At 38.1% G+C, this 15,699-nt stretch overlaps 1 protein-coding gene across 3 annotated transcripts in view; it reads left to right on the top strand.

Annotated features, from left to right (window-relative positions):
• Positions 1–15,008, top strand: part of Kras (KRAS proto-oncogene, GTPase) — a 31,295-nt gene extending 16,287 nt beyond the window's left edge. For 2 of the 3 annotated variants that reach the window (XM_074075842.1, XM_074075841.1), the window contains exons 4-6: positions 83–242; positions 6,691–6,814; positions 10,983–15,008. In XM_074075842.1, coding sequence (XP_073931943.1) covers positions 83–242; positions 6,691–6,810 — 280 coding nt within the window. In that variant the 3' untranslated portion in view covers positions 6,811–6,814; positions 10,983–15,008. The remainder of the gene's footprint in view (positions 1–82; positions 243–6,690; positions 6,815–10,982) is intronic. The other variant, XM_020164719.2, reaches the window with a different exon arrangement.
• The last annotated feature ends 691 nt before the right edge of the window (positions 15,009–15,699 follow it).

Consider the following 15,699-nt stretch of genomic DNA (forward strand, 5'->3'; position numbering starts at 1 on the left):
TTTTGTAAAGCAAAAGTTGTAATTGGCTTTGAATAATTTTTGTTTTATTAACACCTCTGTTGCAACTCTGTTTCTTCCCCAGAGAACAAATTAAAAGAGTTAAAGACTCTGAAGATGTACCTATGGTCCTAGTAGGAAATAAATGTGATTTGCCTTCTAGAACAGTAGACACAAAACAGGCTCAGGACTTAGCAAGAAGTTATGGAATTCCTTTTATTGAAACATCAGCAAAGACAAGACAGGTAAGTAAAACTACAATAAATACAAGTGTATTGACTTCAAGATCTATCAAGTGATTCACATCATTAATCATAACTTATAAGAAGTTATCTAATAGCATCATTTTGGGGCAGGAGGGCAAGGACATTGATAAGCACACATACCCGATAGCATAGCCATTATTATATGTGAAACCATTTAATGTGATTTGTCAGTTTTTCTTTCCATTATACTAAAACAGGAAATAAGGCAGTGTTTATTTGGCAGTGTTCTGTTCTTGACAGCACAGTGCTTGTTAATGCAGTGTGTGTGAAACTGCTTTTGGCCTGGCTTTCTCTTGTGGGGGCAGGGTGGTTGAGACAGGGCCTTACCATGTAGCCAGGCTGGCCTTGAACTCTTGGGTGTTGGGATCACCGATCTTCAGCTTTTAGCACCTCTTACATTTAGGACTCAAGAAATGGGGAATTTTTTTCATTTACAAAGGGAAGCAGCACAATTTTGAGATTCCTATCTTAGAAACTGCATGTTTTAGGTTAACGCTATCACATGTGAAGAATTGTACTTTGGTGGAATATTGGGGCCTATTTCTATCTGGAGAAAGTCCTCATTATGCTTGGGCACTTAGGCAGTACACAGACTCTCAGGGGCTCCTTTACTGCATTGTTTTGACCACAGGCATACCACCTCCTGAACTTTCTTTCAGAATTCATCTTCATTTTAAAAATGACTTCTGTATAAAATAAAGTAATATCAGTTGATCATTTATCAATATGAAATAAAGAGTTCAGCATACAGGAAACAATCTAGAAAGGAGTAAAGATGTGATGGAGTACACCTCTTAACACATTGAGCAGTTGGTCAATTTATATTTCATCAGTTTATTGTGAGCTTTTTCTAGTTATTCATACCTAAGATTTTGTAAAATGTAGCTACAGTGATGCTAAGAGTTAAAGTTGAGGAACTTCTCATTCTATGGTTAAATATACAGAGCAGTCATTCTAGTTATGTTGAGTTTTGTAAACTGGTAAATATGTAAAAATTGTTCACCTTGTGTCTATGTCTCACTTCTCTGCCAATCATAGCCACCTCTTCTGGGTTGTACAAATTTAGTGCATATTAAAAGAAAACCATGAATTCTGTTTTAAGTCTTCAGTTTGGGATTAAAAAGTGAATTTCTGTAGTTGACCATTATGCACCTGTCTCTTCATGGAGATTCATTCACCCCGACTTACCAGTTAAAGGAGATTTGGTGACATACCTTTGCTTACTGCAGAGGAACTCAGATTTCATTCAGATCTGTTTCCAGATTCTCAGACACTAGGAAGAGCTGCAGTTTTATCTTCTTTTTACTGGTCTTCTTGGACCAGTCTCCTTGGTTTCCTCAGGAAAGAAAGCACTCAGAAGGCATGATTATAATATTTATGATTATTTTCTTAGGAAAAAATACAATTACAAAACTGAAAGAATTTTATTGAAAACATTTGCAAACCTACTACCTAGATTCCACCATTAGCATTTTTATACTTGTATTATCTATAACTTAAAAGATGTGTTTTAGATTAGTAAACATTTTAGTAAACACTTCACAAAAAACAAAGCCCCCAAGGTTGCAGGACAGAAGCTTCTCAGAACTCCAGGTGAATGGGCTGTTGCAAGCAGACTCTGGTCAGTAGTGGTACTCCCAAGGGTGCTGGCTGGCACAGGTCCACATGGACCACGGGTGGACCACTGTGACCTCTCAGTGCTGAGTCCAGAGAGCTGCCCTCCTTTCCTTTCCTGTGGTGCTCCATCAGAATACTGTTTACCTTCGTGGTTACTTTGCTGCTGTAATGCTGCAGAGTCCATAACTGATCAGAAAACCATATGGCTGCCTTGGAAAGTGTACGTTGAGGTTGAGGGTTTTTTTTGGCGGTACAGAATTTGAACTCAGGACCTCGCGCTTGCTACGCATGCACTCTTTATCACTTGAACCACTCCACCAGCCCTTTTTTGTGATGGGTTTTTTTCAAGATAGGGTCTCTGTTTGCTCAGGCTGGCTTCGAATTGCGAGCCTCTGCCTAATCTCTGCCTCTTAAGTATCTAGGATTACAAGCATGAACCACTGGCACCCAGCAATGCTTAGGTTTTGTACTGTTCTGTGACCTTGGTTATTTTGTTAGTTTTTTGAAGGTATGATTAATTTAAATTTGCTTTGTAGAAACGTGGATGATCTAATTAATATATACAGGGATACAACATTAAAGAACTTCACAGTGTATTCATGCCCTATTTTAAAGAAACATATCTTGCTAAACTATAACTTTGATATTTCTCTTCCGGTTTTTTTTTTTTTAAGCAGACTTACTGATTTGTTTAGAAATCAGTTTGCTTGAAAAGTTTGTTTTTCACACTTTTGGGAGATTCTGAAGAGCTAGTCAAAATTATTTTAGAGATTGTAATATAAAATAGGTATACTTTAATAGATTTTCCATCTCCAGTTCTTGTGAAAGTTTGAAGCTCTCCCTTTTGCAAGTGTTTTATTTGCTATTCATGTGTTATTTGGTTCATGTGTTATTTGGTTCATTTGTTATTTGAATAAAATAAATCTGCATATCCTTGTGGTATTTTATCAGCAGCTTATTTTATGTCCTAATTTTTGGTCTTGTTCATGAGCCTGAAACATAGACAGCAAAAAGCATTTTATGTAGACCGATGGGAACTGAGGGTTCAGTTAGAAGTTCTTATAGATGTGATTCAGGGTGCAGGCTTTCTTTGTAAAGGGCCAGATAGTAAGTATTTGGACCTTGAGTGCAGAGCCGGTGTCTGTGGCATGTGTCTTTCTTCCTTAGAACCCTTTTTAAAAATGCAAAATGCGTTGATAGCTATCTGTAGACAAAACTAGTGTGGCCACATTTGTCCTCCCTAGAGAGCTGAGTAGACACTAGAAGTTAGGCCAGACTTCCAACCTAAAATGTATAGGCGAACCTTAGTAATTTTAAAGTAAAACTTACATGTTTTGTGAGAGGGAAGTAAAAATTTTATTCTGGTACCTTTTAAGATAAGGGCTACAGAATATATATATTTTTTTACCAAATTAATTCCTTTGCAATTTTAAAACACCCATTACCTGGTCAGAGGTAATACTTTTTAGTCTTTTTTTGCTGTTGTTTGTGATCTCATTATGTTGCCCGGGCTGATCTTGAACTCCTGGGTTGAAGTGATCCTCCTGCCTCACTCTCCCCAGTAGCTGGTACTGTGTCAGCTGCATTTCATGGTTTTCAGTATCCTTTTGCCAGTGTGCCGCTCCCCGTAATTACGAATGCAGCTTAGCGTTTGCCTGGACTGTTAGTTTCCTGCTGGTTTTGCTGTTGAATCTGAGACACAGACACCTGGAAGTTAACTCAAGTTCTCTCGGAGTTAGTTCAAGTTAGCTGCTGGAATGGAAGAGGGAGGTCAGTGTCTGGTGCTCCTGAGTCAGCTGTTTGACATTCAGGGATCTTAGCTTCCTGCTTTTGATGTTAATTTCTAGATATGTAAAATTAGTTGGTAGAAGACCTCCATTAAAGTAAGCTCATCATAGAGTTAACAAAGCAAAACAAACAGGTGCCTATCTGTTTAATAGTTGGGTTTTGAACATGAGATCAGTGTTTTAAAAACTGAATTTCTGAACACCGCTGAGTATCACAACGGCCTCACAGCACAACCGTCATTGCACACTGCGCTTGCTAGGCCTGAGAAGTCCCAGGAGGCCACTGTTCTTGCATCTCCATGTAGTTTTTTTGACATGTTCTTTCCTTGAAGGCATTTTGCAGATTCAGCAGGAACAAGCACTAAATAAGATGAAAGCTGTTAGTGAAAGCAAGGTGCCAGGTGTAAATGCTGTTTGCAACAGTTCTTTCTTGTGTGTGGATGCTCTGTTTCCGCATTCTCAAACTTGTGATTTAAAAGAAACTACATGTTAAACTTTATGCTTCTATTCATATGTTATACGTTCACCCACTCTTAGAGCTTGTTAGTGATGTTAAATTGAGCGTATGTGGCTATAGCTATGTTCTCAAGGGAATACTGAGTGCCGGTCACACTGAGTGTTAAGTATAATTTTATCTTAAAAAATTATTTGGGAATATGAAACTAATACTCTGTTTCATTGTTGTGTATAATACGTAGTTTTTAAAAGAAAGAGCCCACACCATTGGTAGCCAGGTAAAGAACAGTGCTCCCGTGTTCTCTTGGTGTCAGCGTGACTTTGGAGCCTGACATCAAGAAATAACTCACTGAGGTCTGAAAAGTGTGGCAAGTAACTGATTTTAACTTGGATTTAAATTTTGTATTAGTAAAAATAAGAAATGGAGAAGTCATTCTGTACCACCTCTGGGTGCTCAGCATCGTCGGTAGTCTTCTGGAGGTCCCAACCCGGGGTGGTTGTGCTGGGCCATCACCTCTGCTTTTCAATGATTGCTTCCAGTTCTCTCTCTGCATTGCTGAAACAGAAATCATAGTTGCGGTATTGGTGATGGGGTGCTCGTGAGAGAGCAGATGCACGAGTTGATTTTAGAAGCAAATGCCAATCAAGATTTGCTTCCACCAAATTAGGAGAGGGCCAGTTCCCTTCTTCCTACATAGCATGTTGACCTCTACAATGACCTTATAAGCTTTTTAAAAAGGAATAAGTATTTTCACTCTTTAAAATTTTAAGAAAATATGAGCTTTTGCCTGGTTTGTCTGTCTCCTTCAGAGAGATTTTAATTTCTTACATTGGTTTTCAAATTGAAAGACAATCGTTTGTGAAACATCAGTGATAGCAGCACGGTCTACATAGCAAGACCTTGTCTCAAAAAACCAACAACTTTTTTCAAGTGAATAAAATAAACCTTCTCTGGAGAATTCATTATGAATAAAGCTACTAAAAACTTGTATATAAAGCACCAACACTCAGTGATTTAAAATAGGAATGTTTAGTTCTAGTTAGTTCTAGTTGGCCTAGTTAGCTAGTTGATTAAACTGATTCCATCAAAAATAAGTTAAAAAATTGGGAGCTATAATGATGTTATAGGACTGTACCACTGGGTGGTGTGTGAGGAGCCCGAGGCATGCAGTTTAATGTATGATAATACCAACTACCCACCTGCTTCCTCAGTGAAACTGCATATTACGTATTGCAAAACTGTACTTTAAGTAGAATTTACTGAGCTCACTGAAGCAGTTCTCCACATCCTCTTGAGATTTGCAGAAATTGACGTTTCTTCTGAACTGGTGGAGACAGTAGCCCTGGTCGCTGGCTCACTGCACTCAGTGCCTAGGGCTGGTTTTCTGTGCTGAATCCAAAGCTGCAGATCACACCGTTGGGACACATGAGCTTTTCAGGTGTCGGTCCATTTTGTCACTTTTGATTCATTTTACCAATTGCAAGAAGTTAAAAAGTCCCAATCCCCAAAGTAAGCCATTCAGTCTTAAAATAAAATGAACAAATAAGCTTAAAGTTGAATCTGCTTTAAAGTAGGCCAGCCTTGCTGAGTAGTTCTGCGGCTTAGAAGAATGGGCGCGACAGCCCAGCTTTACTGCTCATTTGCACTGTCTGTGCACTTCCACTTTTACCTTGGCTGGAGATTTTTCTGGACAAACTAGCTGTACGTTGTCCCCTTAGGCTACTGCCTAATTTGTTTCTGATGGCTGTTCATTGCCATACTGGTTACAGCTTTTGTTCCACAGCCATAGCTCAGAAACTCCTTTAGACTATTTGCATTTAATAGAAGGTACAAAGCCAGTGAAGTTTGGAACTGTTCTGCAAATTATTCTTAAGACCTGTAGGTAGTAAGGATATAAAAATGCCTTGCTCCTGTTTTGTGCTTATACTTTGAATAGTTCAAGACATTTTACTATTTTGGTAAACAGCCCTTACTGAACACCTAATGTAAATAGTAGTATAATCCTCACCCACAAAGGTCCCAGTCTCAGCTCCCTCGTGGACCTACAAACTGACTGCACATGTCTGAATAAATGGAATTGTGGTCTGTGGCCTCCTTTGTTGCAAATGAATCTGTGTCCTAAAAACAGCTCATGTCCCCATTGGGTGCTGTGTCTCCCCCACTGTGGGTGTGGGCTGGGAATCTTCCATGCTACACTAAGTCACTTGTTTGCCTAAGTCAAAGGAAAATTTAAACCTCAGTTTACACTTTTATTCCACGACTGGCCAACTAAAATGTATTAATTGATAAAGAGATAGTTAAATATTTAATCAGGGTTTTCATAATCTCCCCTAATTCTAATTAAATTTTAAAAAATGAATTCCAGCAGAAAATAAAACTGACTTACAAACAAACCAGATTCTAGCCCATATTTTAAAACTGCATCCTCAATTTTATTCAGTCTGATGTCTGTTTAAGAAAAATCCTCAAGCAAAGCTCATAATCTCAAACTTCTTACAAATGGCTACCCCAATAAATTATCTTACCTAAGAAACAGACTTTAAAGAAGTTGTGTTTTACAATGCAGAGAGTGGAGGATGCTTTTTATACATTGGTGAGAGAGATCCGACAATACAGATTGAACAAGGTCAGCAAAGAAGAAAAGACTCCTGGCTGTGTGAAAATTAAAAAATGCGTTATAATGTAATCTGGTAAGTTCAGCATATTAACTTTGGCCAAAAGCAGATGTCCCTCAAAGGTAACAAAGTAGCAGCCACTTGGAACTACTTAGGTGTGGTGTTCTAATTTGAAGTATTAAAGATAAGAAACTGGTAGTTTGATTTCATAATCAGTACATTGATTTTGAATGTGATTATTAATTAAGACCATTTTGATGACTGTAGTAGTTTGATCTATATTTAGCATAGGTCTGTGTAATGCTATAATTAGTTAAGTATCCTAAGCATTTGGTAATGGGTAACTTTAAGAAAATCAGACACAAGGTCTGAAATAATTGGCAGCTGTTGACTCTTTGTTAGAGAGGAAGAAAAGCCATAAGAAACGTGGAATGACAGGTTGAGTGGCCTAGAGGATAGGAGCTCTTCCTACAGAGTATGCATCCTTTTGGAGACTTTGCAAAGTAAAGAACTGTTCTTTTCCTTCTTCTCTACCTGTTGTACTGACAGCACTTCTCATCCAAGTGAGAAGTCTGGGAGTTCCAGGACGGCCCCACTTTATTTCCCACTCCTATTTGGAAGCAGCCATGAATTCCTATGATGTTAGTCCCTGTCTTTTATCACGTCATTCATTCAGTTGCCTCATGGTTTCTTGCTGGGAAGAAATCAGGTTCCAATCTCCCATTTTGTTTACCTGTTGCCATTATCACCCACTGTGCAGGCAGAGAGAGAGATGCTTCAGAGAAATGTCATTTTCTTGCCTCTAAGTCCAGACAGACTTACCAGTGGAGTAAAATCTAAAATTCTGTAGCATGTCATAGGCCTCTTAATACCTTCCCACCCAGCCAGCCCTTTATCTGAAAACCCTATTATCTCACCTGAATTTTGTCCTTTGTCTTTACATAAACACCCTTGAGTCTTGGCTCTTGTTTGGAATGCAGTATTCTTCTCCCCACTCACGTTCATTAGCTGACACTGCTGTTTCGTGGTTCCCAATCTCCTGTCTTAAGTTTATCTCCTTAGACTGGGCCTGATGCCCTTCCCATGTCTCCCAGTGTGCTGCTTTTAACTTTTATGGCCCCATGTTACATCCAACTAACCTTTTGTTGTTATTCCTGAGGTGGACAGTAGAATCTCAGAGAGCCAAGCTATATGCTTTCAGTCTTTGCCCATTGCCTGGTGAGCTCTTGGCACGTGCAGCTGCCCACTGTCCACGCAGGAGTCACTGGGTGCAGTCACTTCTCTGTGAGCAATTGCTTCATTGAGTGGGTGACATAAAGTTGATAAAGACCTGGACTTTGCTTTATATTGTTTTAATGTGTAATGTTCTTCAAAGACATGAACTAAATGATCACTTTCAAAGTTACTAGGATATCACTTATTGTATCAACTATACTAAAAGTTGACTATATGAATTTTAGTTCCAAAGTAACATTTCCCAAAAGCTTAAAATATACATCTAAGTAGTAGTATAGTGTGCTAATCTACTAAGCTTAGAAGAAACAACTTACTAGGATGTTTTAAATTGAGAATTGGGAACTCAGTTTTTTTGAGTGTCATTGTGTAAAGCAATACCTTAATTTTAAAAGTTGTGGCAAAATTTAACATTGTAATGCAATTTATAAGAACATCAGGACTAGATGTAGGTGGTGGTCTAAATTTTTTTTTTTTTCCTGTTGTCTCACTTTTAAAAGTTATATAGAATAAATCAGTTTTATGCTTTGTATTCAAAACAAAGGCAGAAACACCTACTATCCTAAAACTTCTGCATATTCTCATGGTGACCATACTGTGAATGCCAAAAAAATGAATCCTCATGTTTTTAATGGACAGGGGTAGCACTTGTATAAAGAAAATGTACTTGCTAACTTTTATAGGTCTTCAAGTTAGGTAAAAAGATTTAAAAAATTATATTAGACAGTGTTAAGTAGATACAGATCAGTTTTCCTTAGTCCTGAAACAGGATAGATTTAAACAAAAATAGCAAGGTACTGCTTTTGTCTTTTACATGAGCATATTAGGGTGATCATTTGCCACGTGAAGAGGAGATGGTCACTGCTCATTTAGGTAACTTGTGACATTTCCCTAACCATTGCAGTTATCTAGGGCACCTCAGTGCACCATGAGTCCAAAGTTTTGAATTTTAGTTGAGTTTTGAATTTTACTCCCATTCTCTGCTGGCCTCTTTGTTTGTGTACTGTCCCTCCTGGACGTGTCTTCTCTGTCCATCTCATCTTTCATTTTTCTGCTTCACCTTTTTACGAGGGCATTTTCCTTCATCATAAAAGTAGGTGTACCGAGTAGACTACACGAGCATGTGTGATTAAAGGTGCTTCGTGAAGGATAAAGGATTTAGATGCCTCACATCTAAGGGTGTGATTCTAAAGTGTCGGTGAGTCACACATAGTTTTGACATATTTGTAATTAAGCCTTGAAGTAGTGTTGATAAAATCACTTTTCCATTCTCCTTTGTGAGTGAGATTCAGAAAGTGGGGCCTCCCTGAGTGCCGGTGAGGGATCAACTGGAAACAGTACCCACTAGTATTCCTCAGTGGCGCTGGTTTATCCTGTACCAAACAAACACAGGCAAACCTCTCCTTGCCAGTCTGTGTTCATCTTCGTAAAGTACCAGTCATGCTTTTCTGATCTGTCATGAAGACTGGTTTAGGTAACTTGAAAGAAAATGCTTTGAATTGTTAATTTGAAATTCACTGTTGAAGATGTTAGTGATGGAATAAAGGAGAAATACTATCACTTAAAATTTTAAATTATTTTTAAGATAATATAATGTATTTAATTAGACATCACAACATTTGTTCAATTACCATGTTCGACATGGTGATTACAATGAGTAAACCTAAAACTTACAAAGTGGCTTGAATTACACACTTCATTCTTAGATGTTTGTCACTCACACACCCTCTAGTGGCTAGGTTTGGAAGCATTATTGGTAAGTTGAGCAGATTTAAAATAGAGAATTAAATTTTTTCTTTGTTTTTTGCTTGTATGTTTAATTTGCTTTTTAACAGAGATGTGGCAAGAATTGACTTATATATATATTGACTTTATGCATTGGAGGGTTAAAATGTACTGCTCTGTAGGCAGCCACTTTGCATATTGTGTTCTGTTGGGTTGAAATTATTCTGATTTAAAATCATTTTTATCCACAACCTGATGTAGACACCTTTCTTTGGTCACAAATAGATGTAGATCTCAGTGACCAAATACTGGAAGTTCTTTGAAGACAGGCATTGATATGGCAAATTTTGAGTATGGGATCTAATATAATAAACAGAAACTAAAGTAGTAAAATGGGAGTGTCTTCAAAGTGGTGAGCCTTACCACCGTTCGGATGATTTTGGCCTTTCTCCGTAAATCACAGGTACTCGAGTTTTCAAAGCAGTCTAGCTTTTTTTTTTTTTTTTTTTGATGGCATTGGGTTTACACTATGAGCCACTCCATCAGCCCTTTTTTATGAGTTTTTTTGAGATAGAGTCTCAAGAACTATTTGCCCAGTGTGACTTTGAGACTTGATCCTCCTGAGTAGCTAGGATTACAGGCATGAGCCACCGGTGCCACGTCAAAGCAGTGTGTATCTTTTGTTGAGGTTACTTTAAACCTCTTCCCTAGTGGTAAGTACATGAATTGAAATTAATAACATATATTACCAAAACGGAAAAACGTGTGTATACCGTTTACTCAGTAAATCATTTAAATCCAGAGGATCTTATGTAAGTGTAGAACCGAGCTCAGATGTGGTCACTGTGATGACTTATGAAGCTCTGAAAGCACTTTAGGTCTGCATGGCTTTTTATCTAAAGTCCAGGAGCTCTGGATGATAAGCACAGACTCTTGGGACGCAGACAGGCTTTTGCATTTGGGTGACGAGGTTTACCAGTACAGAAAATTAGTAGCAAACTAAGTACTCCTGGGAAAAAGTCATTTGTTAATCTGTGTAAGATTCTGTACCAGTGATTACTGCCTGTTGTGAAAATCAGAGTTCCTTTTAGAAAGTTGTTAGAATACCCAGGAAGACAATAATGAAGAATCCTAAAACTCTGATATATTCAAGTGCCTGAAAAGAGATGTAACATGTCCTCGTTGACTTCTGCAATATTAATGTCATCAGCGATGGAGCTCTATCATGTGTGCCTCGAGCCATACATGGAAATTCTCACATTTTAATACTTTTTTTCAATTTCAGGGTGTTGATGATGCCTTCTATACATTAGTTCGAGAAATTCGAAAACATAAAGAAAAAATGAGCAAAGATGGTAAAAAGAAGAAAAAGAAGTCAAAGACAAAGTGTGTAATTATGTAAATACAATTTATACTTTTTCTTAAGGCATACTTAAGTAAAAGTGGTAATTTTTGTACATTACACTAAATTATTAGCATTTGTTTTAGCATTACTTAATTTTTTTCCTGTTTCACGCAAACTGTTAGCTTTTATCTTAAAATGCTTATTTCAAAATGACAGTGGAAACTTTGTCCTCTAAGTGCCAGTATTCCCTGAATTTTGGTTTTGAACTAGCGACGCCTGTGAAGAAAACCGATTCCCGAGCTCTCTGTCTCGGGTTTTGGTGGGTATAGCTGATTAGCTCCTGACCTTCTCACCAGCTGTGAGTGCCCGTGAAACAGAACGACGCGCTTCTGAATCACTGCCATGTTTCATTGAGTCCTGGCGGGGGCTGAGGAGGAACTGTGGCTCAGGTTGGGACCTTAGTGTTGGTTACAGAAACATCATGGGTCACAAACCATGGGCTTCCTGCTGATCATCTAGTGTCATGTCTTGTTGCTGTCATCCTTGCTGAATTGAGAGGCTTTCTCCCTCTTTGTCTTATTAGTCATGGTCACTCTCCCAAAAATATATTTTTTCTATTAAAAGGAAAAAAGTGGAAAAAAAATGAGTGGAAAATGTTAAAAGGCCATTGACTTTCTACATTAGGTAAATTACTGTAAGATTCTAACAGCTCTTCCTGTTAGGGCAGACCCAGTGTGAAGTCAGGATCATAGTAACCATTTGGGGCTCTATGCCCATGTTTCCAGGTTTTTTTAATAACCAAAACAATTTTAACGTGTATAAAAATTCCCATAGAAATTAACTAGAGTCCACTTAGGTCAGCTTGCTCTTTCTTAACATAACTTCATCTTTTTTGACCCTTGGTCTTTTAAAACAGCTTTAATTTTGGTAATGATATTGAAGATGATTTGATCCAGTGACAGTTCAGATATGGTTGAGGAGAGCAAGGTTGCAAGGCCAGACCTTATGTGAGCCTTTGAGCTTCACTGAGTTTCGTGCACAGGCTGCAACCCCCATGGTCACCCAGTGTTGTGCAGTGGGGAGCAGGAGTTTGAATAGCTCAACAAGATGCGTTCTTACTATGTGGTGGTCCTACTGGAAAAAGACCATCGCTTTTTAAAAAAATAGAATCTAAAAAATTATTTTAACTATAAATGAGATTGGGGGGGTAGGAGAGTACAAGAAGAGCCCTTTTTTTTTTTTTTTTTTTGGAACAATAAGAAAGTTTCAAACTCTAGGTTTGGCTAGTTCTCAACACTGGCTAAATTAATATTTCATAAACACTTTTCAAGTCTGATCCATATTTAAGAATATCTAATATTTAAAAAACAGATGAATTAACATTAATGAAAACAAGTCTTTGAGTGCATTTAAAATGTTACTTTAAAAACCTGAATTGAGATGGTATGGTGAGATGAAAACATCACTGGTCAAGGACTGGCCAAGGTGACTTAGATTCCAGTGTGTGTCCTTTAGAACTGATTTTGGGCAAATCACTGTCCACTCCTGCTAAGAGAATTATCTCAAAGGCTGTCTCTTAACTTTACAACTATGTGACTTATATGCAGTTACATAAAGACAGGCTGTCGAGCTTGGCGCATTTCCTAACTTTTTACCTGTCTCACATCTCTAGTGCTGGTCTTGGGCAGCACTATCCAAGAGGTGAGGTTTGTATTTGAATACCCGCACTGCAGCTGCAGGACTCCCTCTTTAAACGCCATCTCGCCCGCCTCCCTTCCACATGCCCCATGACAGTGCAGGTTCAGAATTCCCCCATCTCAAATCTGCTGCTGCTAATAGCTCTTGAAGGCTGTCCACCTAGGGACGGTAAAATTCTCCACATTTTACTTCCTCGGGGCTTAAAGTAATCTGACAAGTATCATAATGGATTTGAGCTAATGGCTAATTTTCAGGTGGTTGCTTTTGTAGTTTAATCTTGAGCCTTTAAACTGCATCTCTGTCCAGTCCATTGGTGACTTCAGTAAGGAATTTTCAAACATGTGTGACCTGTCCACTGGAAGGAGAATTTCCTAAGGCAGTGCTGAACTCTGCATGCAGGACTAGTTCTCATCCCAGCGACACATTCCATTGTTTCCATATGTAAAATTTTCTTACCATGGAAGGTACTGCTAAATTCATTTCAAAGCACAATCCAATGCCTGTCATATGCTAATACTACATAAGGCACTAGGAAAATGGTGTCCCATCTGTGTAAGTACTGCTCTAACTGGTCTTAGTAAGGCACTTGGGCACATGGTATAACGCAGAGGGAGTCTGGTCTCCAAGGCTTCTAGTTCTACAAAAGTTGTTTATTGTGCTGGTGATTGAACTCAGGGCCCTGGATGTGCTAGGCAATCACTACCACTGAGTTACATCCCCAGCCCTAAAATAATTGTTTTGCTGATTCCAGTGCAGCTCTTTAGAAGAGTAAAAATCCCCTATATTCTAGTTTTCTTTTTGTGTAAATAATTAAAAGACTTTTGAAAATTGAACATTGGCTTCTAAAATGTTTTATTTGGGTATGAGTAAACAGGGCCTGAGCCAATCTATAGAGGTAAACTGCCAAAAGTCAGTGATTTCTGAAATGCTTTCCCAAACCACTTAAGGCGCGTCCTCTAGGTAGCTACCAGTCTTGTGCAGTGCCCCTCCTGTTTTTATAAAGAAGGAAACAGGCATGCTTCAGGAACTGCAGTGCATGATGGGGAATTTAGGACTGGGATTTTTAATGTTGCTGAGCAGTTTTTAAGGTAACAATTATGTGAATTCTGACCTGTGTGAACCTTTTGTTAACAAAAGGTTTGTTTTTGTAGATTTTTAAAGGAAAATCTTAGAAGCTTTAGTGTTATCTCATTACTACAGCCTTGAAAGTAAGACCCTTGGTGAAGTTGGAGACAGCGCTAAGTCATGTAGTCAGCAGGTTTGTGGGAGGAACACAGCCGATATGTACATAACACTGGAGGGAATGTTGTCAGGAGTCTGGGTTGCACTGCAGAGGACCTCAGGACCTGCCACACTGCAGTTTTGTCCCAATATACACAGCAGCTTCCGGAGGCTTGTGGAGTTCATTTGCACGCTCATCTCATTTGTATTCCAGTGAGGTTTTTTTCCTGACCATTTTTCCTCGAAACAACATATTTGGAAGTTTTTTATCTGACGTCATTTTCATTTGTCAAAAAGTAGTAATTTCTTGATAATTATGTAGTTATGTTTTTCTTTAAACCAGCAGTTACTTTAAAACTGAATTTGTATTTAATAACTTCTGTGTTTATATTGGGTAGCATGGATTCTGCATTGAGAAATTGAATGGCACAACTGGTAGCTATAAATTGTCAAAAATGAAAATTCCTTCTGAAAATATGCATTAGTTCTTATAATAGATTAAGACTTGTGTTTTAGTTTAATAGTTTCAAGTGCCTGTTTGGGATCATTTTAGGTGAATGTAGGAAAAATTAAGTCATCTGAAGAAACGCTGATTTCAGAGGCCCCACCCCTAGTAGAGCTAAATGGGTTACAAATGTTTTACCTGAGTTTCCAGTCCCACTGTCTTGTTTTCATGTTGAAAATACTTAATGCATTTTTCCTTTGAGTGCCAATTTCTTACTAGTACTGTTTCTTAATGTAACATGTTTCCCTGGAATGTATTTTACTATTTTTGTACAGTGTAAACGGAACATGCACACTTGTACATTGTGCTTTCTTTCTGTGGACATACGCAGTGTGCTCCAGTTGTTCCCAGAATTTGGTTGCGCTGACCTGGGAATGTTGGTCATGTCAAACATTGGATTTTAAAATGACCACTTTTAATTGAAATTAACTTTTAAATGTTTATAGGAGTATGTGCTGTGAAGTGATCTGAAATTTGTAATATTTTTGTCATGAACTGTACTGCTCCTAATTATTGTAATGTAATAAAAATAGTTATGGTGACTGATAGTGTGTATTCCTTTTTTAAGTTTAACCTTTATCTTTTCTTCTGGGGGTGCTGAGTCAAGCACAGCCTGTGTGTTAGGCAAGCTCTGCCACTGAGCTACTGCCCAGCCCTGGCACTGTGCATTTCTTGATGGAAAATGGAGACATCTGCTCTGTAATTGCCAGGGAATACTTTGTAAGCTACAGACATGAAAGCATACCACTGAATCTTCTTTTGCAACTCATGTTGAAAATGTTCAGAACAATAATATAAAAAGTGTTGCTTAAACTTAGAACCATGTTAGGGTCTAGTCCACTTCCATGTTATCTCACTTAAAAGTAGATGCAAAACAAACCTCTTATGACAAAAAGTTGGTATTACTTTTTATGAAAGAAGCTAGTTGATGCACAACAGATGACTTAATACCCAAAAGGAGCCAGCAGCAAAGTCTAATGGAAATGTAGTAGCTACTATCTGATCACAAGCAAGCTGTTTGTGGCCTTCACACGTGTGACTTCTGTAACTGCATTAAATCACCACTAGGGGCTAGCTATGTTTTGCCTTAATGTACCAAATTAAGCAAAAAATAAAGGCACTCCAAAAGTTAAAAGGAAATGTGTAAGAAGTTTTGTTCATGAAATACGCACTAAATGTTATTCTTTACAGTAAAACGGAGAAACTAGCTAAAGCATTAAGTTATAAAATCAA

This window comes from Castor canadensis, chromosome 6 (genome assembly GCF_047511655.1).
Source record: "Castor canadensis chromosome 6, mCasCan1.hap1v2, whole genome shotgun sequence".
In the NCBI taxonomy this organism is placed as follows: domain Eukaryota; kingdom Metazoa; phylum Chordata; class Mammalia; order Rodentia; family Castoridae; genus Castor; species Castor canadensis.